The 13,092-nt window shown below is 35.2% G+C and overlaps 1 protein-coding gene across 3 annotated transcripts in view; it reads left to right on the top strand.

Annotated features, from left to right (window-relative positions):
• Positions 1-729: 729 nt before the first annotated feature.
• LOC102682177 (acid-sensing ion channel 1C-like) overlaps positions 730-13,092 on the top strand; it is a 432,898-nt gene continuing 420,535 nt past the window's right edge. For all 3 annotated transcript variants that reach the window (XM_069191196.1, XM_069191197.1, XM_069191195.1), the window contains exon 1: positions 730-2,081. In XM_069191196.1, the coding sequence (XP_069047297.1) occupies positions 1,521-2,081 (561 nt within the window). In that variant the 5' untranslated portion in view covers positions 730-1,520. The remainder of the gene's footprint in view (positions 2,082-13,092) is intronic.

Here is a 13,092-nt window from a genome sequence, read left to right as displayed (position 1 = left end):
GAAGCTCAATACATCCTTCAGCCTGAAGCAGAGATCACTGAGCTGTTTAAGATTTCTTTCCTTACCCAAGCATGAACGGTGGCATGATTTGTAATTCATAATAATTAATAATAGCAACATGAGATGGCAGAGTTTCCCTTCAGATCTTGCAGTCACACAGCTATAGATGACAAATGACAGTGAACAAATCTCTCAGCTTTGACTGATAGATCAGTTTCTGCATTTTGATCAATAGCTATTCAGATAAACAAACCAAGCCACAGCAGATGTGTAGGCATAGAGGATAAAAAAATACCTGTTAAATATTTCATACAGTACATTATGGCTCAGAATTGCTTATAGGTGAGATAATTAAAAAATCCAGCTTTAAACCTAGTGATGTAGGTACAGTATATCTCTATGGAGACATCTGGCTGTATGTATAAATGAGGCAGATTTTAAAAGCATGTATTATACTGTAGTTATTTTCTAACAGGCTACCTGTAGCATTCCTATACATGCATGGTTACCTGCAATTTCAGATCACAAGCTTTGACTTTGCAACACAATAGATGTAATCGTGCAGCTAAGTTCCAGTGGTGAACGAAAGAGACTCCCTGTGCAGAGACATACAGGCAGAGTAGCCGAGGAATTCTCTGAGCATGTTCGGCAGTGGGATGGACCCTGACTACTAAGAAGAGAGAGAGAGGGAGAGTGAGCAAGCAAAAGAGAGAGAGAGAGAGTGAAGAGGCAGACAGCAGAATCTATACTGTCAAAAGATCCGTAGAAACCTTGCAGGTTCTCAGGATTTGGTAGCCAGGCAGTACGAGCAGCTGAAAGGAAAACTGGGGGCAATCTTCAAACGTATTTGGGGAATCTGAAAGAAAAAGGGAGCAAGCCTGTGGAAGCTACAACTGTCAAGCACAGAGGTGGGTCAGAGAGAAGTCTACAACCCCTGCTTTTTGACTGCGAAGAGAGAAAGGCAAAAGCAAAAGAAAGGGAGCAATACAGCTCTTTATCTCCCCCATTCATAGATACATTGCATTCCATTGCCGTGGTAATGCAGAAGCGATCTTTCCGATTGGTTGAAAAAGGGTCCCATTGAGAGCTGAGACTTAACCCCCCTCTCCACACACCGCCTTTCCATACAACTCCCATCTTCCTCTTCATGCTATTCTCTGTGTTTGTTCTTTTCATTCCTCTGTCACGCTCCTCAGTATTCAGCAGAGGGCTTTTGTAAAAGTGGTTGTCCAGGAGCTGTCAGTGTATTTGGCATCCGTACAAAAGAAAAAAAAAGGGGAAAGAAAGGGGAGCTGAAAGACACAAGGACTGCTACTTAAAGGACCTGCAATTGTGAAACAGCTGACTTCTACAGAAATAAAAAAATTGAGGAAAAAAGGCTAAGAAAAAAGGAAAGCCCAAAATTTTTTTTAAACGCGCTGAGGAAAAAAAAAGAAAGCTTTGCTAAGTCAGAGTTCTAAAAAGATATTTTTGTATTTGTAACATTCTTACAAAAGTTACTACTGCGGCAAGGATCTGCTATGACAATGAAGGGTGATTCAGAGGAAAGCATCGAGACCATCCAACCATCCAACTTCCAAGCGTTTGCCAACAGCTCCACCTTGCATGGCATGAGCCATATCTTTGCCTATGGCCCCATGACCTTCCGCCGATTTCTTTGGACGCTCTCCTTCCTTGGATCTCTGTGCTTGCTACTGCTGGTCTGCATGGAAAGGATCACCTATTATTTTACCTACCCACATGTCACCAAACTTGACGAGATTGCGGCACCCAACCTCACCTTCCCCTCTGTCACCCTTTGCAACCTCAACGAGTTCCGCTTCTCTAAGATCACTCGCAATGATCTGTACCATGTGGGCGAGCTGCTGGCGCTGCTCAAAGACAACCATGAGATTGCCAATCCCCACCTGGCTGAACCTGATGTGCTGGCTGCACTCAAGGAAAAAGGCAACTTCCACAACTTTAAACCCAAGCCCTTCAACATGACTGACTTCTACAACCGCACAGGTCATGACATAGCAGAGATGCTCCTGCAGTGTACCTTCCGTGGAGAGGAATGCTTCTCCAACAACTTCACCACTGTGAGTCTCCTAGGTTTCTTGTTCCTCTATTCCAGCATTTTCTTTCTGGCTTTCCCTGTTGTGGCTCTTTACAATGTTTGTGTTCTTCTGTTTTGCTCTGAAAAGGTGGTGCTTAAGTGAATGGTGTTTTTGCTTGTTGTTCTGAAGGTGGGTGGATTGAGTGTAGTAGAGAGAGGCATTAGCAGTTTGAAGCAGGAATTGGAGGTATCTCAGTTACAGTTAAACTATTTTCTGGTGTTCCAGTGGCACTTGTGACAGCTATTATTGTTGCTCTCATTTTGTGAATTGTTCCAGGGCCTTGTTGACACTTTCAAATTCTTTGTTGAATATTAGTTTTGCACAGCTACAGAAGTTTCATTATACTTGTGATCATAAGGTTTTCCTAATTTGTGTTTCTTTATTGTGAATGCAATAAGAACCAATAACAAAGTGATAATTATTTTTTTCTTTTTGATCTTTTAGATTTAAATATGATAATACCTTTTTCTATTTTGCTGGAACATATGTCTATGTTTACAGGTAAAAATAAATATATATACAGTATAACTGGATAAATTCCTATGTAAATATACTACAACTGCCCTACATTCAAATCTGTATTTACAGTATGTTTATTAAGACAGTTATTGTACTCTAGCATTCACACTTACTTTTTTAATACTTTTTCATACTTAAAAGAACATTTTATTGATGAGAGATCTGCCCAATTAATTATAGGAGTGAATTGACAGAGAAGCAAACTTTTAGCATTAGGAGATTATTAGGATTGGTAATAGAACAGTCAGGGTCCAAGGTTTATTACTTGTCCAAACAAGACAGTAGCTGGATATCCCATTACCCACCCAAAACTGGGTGGATCTGGTGTCTCTTTAAATGAAACCTGCTGTTGTTATGGTACTACTGTATATTCATATCTATTTTCCCTATTGTTATGAAATTGTCTGTCTTTTCCTTTTACCAGAGGACACATTGAGTGACATTACACTGACCGTACTGTATTAACAACTAAGTTAGAGAGAAATTGAGACAAAGGTACTCATGTGCTGTTATGAGGGCCTTTTCATTGTTAATTGGTGGGGTTTGCATTGATTGTTTTGTTGCCTTTTTCAATTATTTTATGAGACAGTAACATCTTGTACTAAAGGAGATAATATGGTAAGCAGTGACGTCCTCCAAACTTAACTCCACTGTTTCTATTTTGACATAATTTCATTTTCAGACATCTTTCTGTATCACTCTATCCACAGGTTTTTTTTAATGAAAAGATGATTTATAATGAATTATCTCACCAGCTATTCCCTAATTCAGAATGTAATACTATTACCTTAATAAAGCTATAATGTAGCCTTTATCATGCTACTGATATGACATCCAAGACAGCCAGGGGTAATGATATCTTGTGAATGGTAAGCAGAGTCTCCTGAGAAATGCCTGAATCTGTGGAATAATTAAAGCGTGAGAAGGTGCCTACTCAAGACACCTTTCCACTAGTATCTCGATTTGTCAGTGACTGGTCTAGTGCTGCGTGCCAGAAACACTCTATGCTAAAATCTGTGATTTAAAGGTTCTTTTAGACAAATGTGCCACCTGGAATAAAGATTATTGTTTCTATAAACATTAGAGAAGTGCTTCAGGGATTGATGGTCAAACAACAAGAACAACAACAATTAAATATAACAATGAACACGGAGCCACGCAGTTTCCTTTCATATTGAAGGAGGATGGTTTGAAAAATATATACATATACAATGTAGTTTTTATGTACAAAAACTATTATACAAGCCTAACTGAAGACAATTTAACTTTTATTCTGGTTACAAGTTGGATTTTAAAAATTGCTTTTTCTGTATTGCATGCAGCTTATGCCTTGAATGCATAGTCACACTGAGCATGGTCACGTATTTGCCACATACTGCTGATTATATTTTAACAAAGACATAGACACTGTTTGTCCACCTACTGTATGTCTGGTTATTCATTATTTGACTCTCTGACAAGTAGAAACTCTTCTTGTCAGAGAGTAAATAGACAGAGCAATAAGCATCACTGAAACAATGTAATAGTATACTGAAAACTGGGTTGGTATGCTTCACTATAAATATAATTACATAACTTCTAAATGAGTTACTGGCATACCTTGTGTGTCCAGGGAATTCCAAATGCACTTGCACACCTGCAGTAGTGGAGTCCCTTTATATGACACTTAACTACTAGATTAACTACAGTACAGGTGTGATATTAAAACGCGTTTCTAACTCTGCATTACAAGAAAATAAAATCCTAAATATAATAACACTAGTGAAATAAAAAAAACATCATATTTGCTTTTGAAGAAAGCACAATGTTTTGAGCAGTTCAAGAAAAGAAATGCTGCTGAGTGTTCAGACCTCTTTATAGACCCTATTATCCTGAGCTTGGTGTTTCCATTGTGACAAGTTCTTATTTTACTCACAGTTATTACTCTCTGCTCAATAAAGTTTACACCTGTTGCACTTAGACCTTGTAGCTGAAGTCTTTACTCATCCAGGACCTCGCAAATGAAATGCTAGCATTGCAGCAATATAATAAAATGTAAAGCTAAATACAAGACGATTCAATTAGTGAAGATTCTGTTTTCCAAAGAGGCTATTTGCTCATACTGCCAATTTATTTAGTTTTGCCACAGCATATTTATGTTCCACGATGAAAGCATATAGATTGTTAAAGAATGTGCCAGATCAGCAGATAAATTTATTTGCAAATTAAAAATAATAACAAAAAGTACCAATCATTCTTATTATTTCAAGAAACATAGGATGAAAAAAAAACATTTGTGTTATTAATTTTAGAAATCATATTATCTATGTTGACAGTAGTGAACATATAGTATTAGAAAATAATTATATTCTTACAGTATATTCATGCTTGATTGGAGTTGCAATTTAGTAATGCATTGAAAAATGCATTGTATATGATCTCAGTGTCTTATATGCAGTGGCTTTTCAATATTATATATAATATAATTTTAAGTTATTTTTTAATCTTGAGATATTTCATGCTATAGAAGTATCCCTGCTATAGAAATATGCATTCATTAAATTGTGCACTGTCAATTTCCTTACAGTGGTTGTCAGTGGCAGTTGATTCAAAAGGGTGCCAGTGCAGTAGAATCAATATATCTTTATATACTGTATATCAAAAATGTGTTATACAGTATTCATTACAGAGCTTAAGCTTATTAATACATTTTATCAGGTTCTTATACTGTTATTATTAAACCTCTACTTTGTTCATAGATTAATTAACATCTCTCATTAAATAAGAGATCATGTTTGTTGACTATCAAAGATTAGAGACATTTTTTACATACATTGAACACACTACAATAATATACCATGTTTCTGAAGTGAAAAAAAATGTAATATTAGTTAAATTGGGAAACATGCGCAACACACTACACTTCTTAAGTTTGAGTATTTGCATAAAAGAAATGTATAATGTAAACTTTATAACAGTTCAATTTGTAGCATGCATTTTATAGATAACTTGCATTGGATGCTAAAACAGTTCTTGCCCAAATCATTGATGTGAGAGAGGCTAAATTTGCTGTTCAGATAATCTAAGACACTGTCTACTGCTAATCCAAAAGCTGTTACTTCATAAATGAGAGATTATTGGATAAAGATTGGTGGCACATGGGAATACATTACTTTCATGGCAGAGTTTGTTTTTGTTAAAGATGTAAATTGCACATTTCCCTTTTGGTTGCCAGGCAATATTGCTTACCCTTTAATAAGCAAATTATTCATGGTTAATTACTATTGTTATTCTAAAATGATCAACTGAGGCTGGGTGAATGTTGCAGTAGCCAACAGTCAAACAGCACACTGCAGAACCTTTGCTCTTTTCTAAATAATGTTCAGAATTGTACGATCTGATTATCAGGTCTTTCTGTGCTTTCTGTGTAGTAGCTATAGCTTGGGGAGTTAATCCTAAACCTTTGAACTGCGTACTATTAAAACTTTGAACTAGTTCCCACTTCCTCCAAGTAATAATTTATTTTTGTTCTCTTCTTGGACATGTTTGGTCTTCTCGGAGCAATCTGATCAGTGCAGTGCTGATTTTATTCTGTGTTTATAGTCTATTTTAGCCTCTTTTGTTATGCTGTGATATCTCTTTAACCCATTGGTTTATTTTAATGTCCTGTCTTCTTACTTTGAGACTGTACAGTGTGAAGACAAAGAAAGTACAACTGCTTAAGGCATCAAATCCTAACAGAAGATAACACTTCATTTGACAAATAAGACACAGGAATTCACTTTTTATTATTTAAAAAATCAGCCAGTATTTAATATCTTTGTTTGAAAAAGTAAGTGCAGGCCCTTGATTCAGGAACTTGTGGCTCCCACTTTTCTTGTAAGAGTTGATTAGTCTTTCACATCGCCTTAGAGGAATTCTGGTTTACTGTTCATTACAGAACTACTTCAACTCTATGATGTTTGAGGGCTTTCATACTGTATATGCAAAGCTTTGTTTAGGTCCCGCCACACCATCTGTGGGATTTAAATTTGGACCACTCAAAATCCTAAATGTCTTCTTTTTTGCTCAAACTGTCATAGATTAGCTTGTGTGTTTTGGATCATTCTCCTATATGATCCACTTTTGGTTCAGCTTTAGCTGTTGGACAGATGTTCTCACATTTTCCTCTAGAATACTGTGGTATAATGTGGAATTCATAGTAGACTCAATGATAGTAAGGCGTCTACTGTAGATACTGAGGCAGCAAAGCATACCCAAACCATCACACCTCTCCCAGAACACCATACATGATGGTTGATATGAGGTTTTTCAGGTCAGAGGTTTTTTGGGGGGTTTTCATCAAATATGATGTTTTCATCAACTAGGATATTTTCTGATAAGGCTAAACAATTCCACTTTTGACCCATCTGTACAGAGCACATTGTTGCAGAAGTCTTGTTTTGCAATTGACAGCTGTGCAGCATTGCTCTTTTTAGAAAGCAGGGTTTTCTTCCTCAATTTCCTTCCATGAAAACCACCCTTATTCAACAGCAAGAGATTTCTATAAATCTCTGGATGTAACCCTGGGGTATGTATGAGCAACATATGGTCAGATAATTTGATTAGAATCTAGTAGGACACAGGCTCCTGAGTAGATTGGCGAAGATCCTAAATTTATTCCATTTGTAGATTATTTTTCCTACTGTGGATTGAGGAACATCATATTGTTTAGAAAATGGCTTTGTGACACGATAAGCAGGAACACACTTCTGGGCATGATGTTGTACCACATACCTGATTACTTAAGACAGCTGTAAATCACTTCCTGATGATCAACTAATCATCTGCACATGTTTTGGTGCACCAGATTCGACATACCATTTTAACTGACTAGGACTAGGTGAAGGTCAAATACAGTATGTAAATACTGTATGTTAAACCATAAAATCATAAGAGGATGTACAGTACTTTCAATTTTCACCACACTGTATCCTTACATGGTTTATTTATGTTCCATATACTGTATGAGTATACAGTATGTATTATATACTTTAACCGATTTTCTCTTGTTTTTGTTGATTAATTAAATGTTATTGGAAAAACAAAAAATCCATAAGTAAATAATAATCCTACAGGACTATTTGACTCACAGGTGTTATAGACTAACTTGTTATGGTTTTTGCTTTGGAAATAAATCAACTTTGTGGCTTGTGGAAAAAGATATCAAAGTTAGATGGCTCATGATGTATTTTATTCAAAACAAAGAAAAAATACAGACCAAAGGAACTAAGTTTACTAGTTAAAAACAACAAAGCTAAGCTTTAGATTCATTCTTGATGGATGTCTGGGCTCAGCTAAGAAATAAAAATGGATTAATTAATCCATCTCATATGGAACAGCCTTAATAAGCACATTGAGTTGAGACGATGATGGTTAAAATGGTACATGATGTAGAAAGTAGAAATGTACACCCTCTCAGAATGCTCACTCATTAAATTTGTAAGTGGTTCTATAACCTCTTCTACACTGTTTGATCAGTTTGGATTTAGCAGCAGTGGAAAATGTATTTTTAAACACCTTTTGGTGTTTTATAAGAGTCTTTGAAATATTGTTTCTATTTGGGAGCTGTTTACCTTTAGTTTTTATTAAGGAAAATATTTTGTCAAAATGCATTGTAATATGAGTGATCAATATACTTACTGTAAACGCATTGTGCAGAAGCTGTAGGCACCTGGAGATCATTTACTATATATCAAATTCAATATGGGAACTGAAAATATTTAGATATCATTATAAAGACAATAAGAATTAAAAAATGGGACAAAATGACGATTTTGTCAAAATTACATTAGTTAATAACATAGAGTATTACCACTTTTTACTGCTGCAAATAAAAATTCCCTAAAAATTAATTATATAATTTTGAACATCTTTATGATGCTCCATTTTAGTGACAATGAGCCATTTTAGGCAAAGGAAAATGAAATACAAACCAATATGTTTGATTTTACTGACTTGCTCTCCCACCTGTTTCTATGCAAACACCATTTTCCACTTAATTTGTACATCATTAATGAAAAAAAGTGACCATTATATTGAGACTTAAGATACATTATATCTACAAGATATCTACTCTTTAAAAATAATATAGTGAGAGAATCTAAATATATATATATATTATTGCAATTATATGAATATACATAAAGAAATGTGAACAACTATAAATAAATTAGATGCACACAGGCCCAGAGAAATGTCTTTTAAAAAGATCATTGTAGTGATACGAAGTAGTTCATAAAGTAGTTCATTAACACTCTTACACTGAATAATAAATAGAAATACAAAAACCACTACAACCACCATGAGTTCACACAAATCAGGTGTTGCACAGATACAAGTCATTCCTTCATGCCAATGCCATTTTATACTCTGGAGCTTTTAAATTGTGTGCTCTTATTTTAAAGACATTCAAGGATGACCATAATTTACATTGCACACTGAAGTAATTCAATTATATAAATATAAAAGTATATAATTCTCTTGAATTCCTGAAAATAATGAACACTAGCACAATGCAAAAAGAAAATTTTAAAAGTAGAAAAACTAAAAAGGAGAGTCCATGATCTCGGGAAAAGCAGCACTGAAGATATTACATAGATGCAAGCATCAGGAACTGGTCATCAAAGCTTTCATGTTGGTAATCATTTTAATTCTAGTGCAATTAGCTTTTCTTTGGTGTTTTGAACAGCAGTTTGAGCACGTACAATATAGGCTGTGTGTGACAGACTTCTGGTGGGGTAGCTGGCAAAAAAATAGCACAAGATACCAGAAGAGCTGAGGCTTGTACAGGTATGTCCCAGTGTTGCCACTCCTGCACTGCAGTAATTTAGATGGAGAGCATTCAAACCTAAAAAAACATTTGCTTTCAGAGAAATATTTAATTCTGCTACTTACTTTAAGTTTAGAGCATTTTCAGTTTCTTTGAGGGAAATGTAGCACTGGATGCTTAACTCAAAGTCAGTACTGTCAGTACTCTGTTGAATTACTCTTCAGTAAATACAGAGTAATTTAAGCTCTCACGTCCTCTTCCCCACCAAAGTACAAGGTTCTCTTGCATGGTCCTACTGTATCTGGAATATGGTGAAGAGGTCTGGTCAAGATACAAGCCTATCAGTCTGCTGTTGTTCTTCATGTAATTGTTTAAACAGTGACCGATGGCCTGCAATTGTCATCTGTTTATTGTTATTCTTGGTCTCTTGTAATATAGACTATTGTCTCATTGTGATGCATCTGGCTTTCTTTCTGCCAAGCTGAGTGAGTTCATGAAATGACCCTACTGAAAAATATTTCCTCCACCTTCTACCCATCCTATAATTTGAATGCAGGCCATACCTTTATCTAATTAAAATTATTTTTGCTGCTAAACATAGTTATTAAAACAAATAATGACCAATGATTTTTACTTTGTACTACTCCTGTTGAATTGTGTTATAAGTTTATGTTATGTCCTAAATTGTTGCTGATACTAAAATGACTTTTTGAGGTTTAATTATAGACATGGGTATACAAGAAGAGGAGAAGTAATGAAAATACCATGGCAACACTTACAAATCAGAGGCTGCCTGTGAAACAGGGTCAGCACAGAGTAAGGGTTACGTTTTCCATATGGGTGGATGTTTAATTGCTGAGTATTTTCAGTTACATTTTATCATCTGTTACCCTAAGATAAGTCTGAAAATAATATAAGTCAGATACATCAATTATAATATTCATTAAAAAACATTCAAATACTATTAAGGTATACAAATTATCACATTGTGTGTCTTAAGAAACAAATAATGTGAATTCTAAGTAGTCAATTTTAAATGAGAATACTGGAGCCATGTGAAGAAATAGCCTTTTACAATCTGGGAAAGAGCACAGTAAGTTATTACTGACAAGTTAAAATTAGACTAATTGAGGTATCTTGTTAAGGTAGAACTTTGTTTCTAACTGGCTAAATATACACAGATCAACAACAGTTACATTCTTTGTTTTTCCAGATATCATCTTTTTTTTGTCTTCAGAAGTGGCATTCACCCCCCTTTTCACCACCACTTTAATGCAGGCACATCCCCCTCTAGGCCCCTTCACTTCTGCTATGGCTGAGATATCTTTTCCTGTATTTATGGTAGCATTACAATAGTAATGATAAGAGGGACTGGACCTGTGCACTGGAGCTTTCTTGATTATTGCTTCCTGATGTGCTCCCTGTCAGGATAGTACTGTATATAATGAAGAGGAGAGGCAATGTGTGCTGGCGTGTTGATCCAGTTGGTCTCATAGTTAAGGATCTATGACAGAAGCTTCCAGTGAGTAGGTACATACAGCAGCACTGAAGCGTTTTAATAGATTTGCTATTAAGTAATGCAAATGTGCTAAGAAATATCTTGTGTGGTAACTTTTTAAGTTACTCTTTGTGTGCTAGTGAATACACGACCGCTAGTGAATTTAAAATTGTTAAATCATTGGATAAATTGTGACTGCTTTTTGAATGATATTGGTACAGTTATTGGAAGTGGTTTGAGGTGTCTCAGTATATAGGGACAACAGTCAAACACCTGTCTAGTGTCAACATTTGTAGTTCTCAGGAGCTTCAAAGCAAGAAATAACCTGAAGTGTTTGCTTGGGTCTGAGACAATGATCAAAGGAATTGTCTGGTTTATCTGGTTAATTATGTTCTGGGTCTAAAATTATTAAGAGTCATCAATAGTTAAGGAACAGAGGATAAAATCTGGAGGTACTGTATAGAGAGAGCAGGGGTAGAGAAGAAAAAAGGGGGAGAAGAGAGAGGGATGGAGAAGAGACTGTGGAGGCACAGTATTTGTTCCAATCAGCCTTTAAGATCAATTTTAAGTAAAGTATTTGAACCTTCTTAAGAGTTCTTCCCATTTGGTGGTTTTTAACCAAACATACACAAGTATATCAAGCAAAGTCACAGAAATGTATTAAGAAAAATGCTGATCATTTTATAATTCAAAGAATTATAAAAAGTGCTTTCACTATGTGTCACTCTATCAAATTTTAAACACTACAGAGCTAGAATCAGGTCTAAAATGACCATGTCATGTTTGTGCATTATGAGAATTGTGACAACAACAAGGGATGACCTCATCAGCCTCTGGACAGTTTACTGTGGGATGCTCCACCACTCTTGCAGCCTGCTGGTGAAGACAGGTTACATTTCTATCTCCTATCAATGGCATTGGGGAATTAATTCCACACAAGCTAGCAATGTTTTTTTCTCAACATTGTATTCTTTACTGTAATCCTAAAATTGTGTGGTATTGTATTGCACTGTAAGAAAATTAACAGTTCTGGGATGCAAAGGGATGGAAAAACTATTGGCTCAAGAACTTTGACAATGCATCAGTAATCAGTAACTTGCTCTCAATATGCTCCATAGATTAACTGTGTTGAATGAAATTACTCCCCAGATTATTACACTTCCTGAATATGTTCAGGTTGCAGAAGTCATCATAAAACTTAACACAATTCCTTCACACTTGTTGTACATTGGATCTGTCAAAGGCATAACAGAATTTAATAGTGCAAAATACACTATCATTTCACCACATCCTAAGACTTTCTCTGGTCCATTGAAGCTGGAAATGTTGTTTCTTATCTATTAATGTAGTATCTCTGAATAGCCCATATAATGTAGATGACCACCTAAATTTGTTGATGTGTAGCTTTTAGCAGTAAAATGTCTGGTGTTTTTATGAAATGACATGACTTGAGGTCAGTATTCTGTTATGCCAAGAAACAATACAATTCAACTAATCACCAATAAAATAATATATTTCAAATGTAAAGACCATTATGTACCCCACTATATGTGCTATTGATGTAAAATGTAAAATGTAAAATGTAAAATGTATACTTGTATTACATTGTTCATCAGTATATTTAATCATTAAAAGTGGTTATTCTACATTTATGCCATCAGTTTCAGTTCAAAAGTCCATGTGCTGAAACAGGTAAACAGTACAGAAACTAGTTCAAAATTTTGTCTACGTTATGTCTACAAATATGTAAATTAAATAATTCACTTTTTGTTTTCAGTTTTTGTCAAATCAATGACTTATCCATTTTCTTTGCTTTATTTGTAAAGTATAATAAGGATACTTAGGATTCTTAAATTGCACACAGCTCAGGACTGCAATACTCCATTTTCTATTCTTGCCTTTTATAAAACCTTTCTATCTTAATTGTTCTCTGTCCTCTATAGCCACGAACACTACAGCAATGGCTCACAGTGTCTGCCAGGATGAATTTGAGCTTTGCACAATTTATTTCACTTCTTCACTTAAGACAAATGAGTTATTTATCAGAATATCATGTAATTAAGCTGAAGAATGCAGCTGAGGGCATAGTGCTGTTTTTTAACATAAAGATTGTTAAGATTTTGGCATGCAATAGAGATTTTTTTTCTCTGCACAATAGGATTGAATAATTCTATAATAAAAGCCTT

This window comes from Lepisosteus oculatus, chromosome 6, assembly GCF_040954835.1.
Source record: "Lepisosteus oculatus isolate fLepOcu1 chromosome 6, fLepOcu1.hap2, whole genome shotgun sequence".
In the NCBI taxonomy this organism is placed as follows: domain Eukaryota; kingdom Metazoa; phylum Chordata; class Actinopteri; order Semionotiformes; family Lepisosteidae; genus Lepisosteus; species Lepisosteus oculatus.
This window is presented reverse-complemented; position numbering and strand designations above follow the sequence as displayed.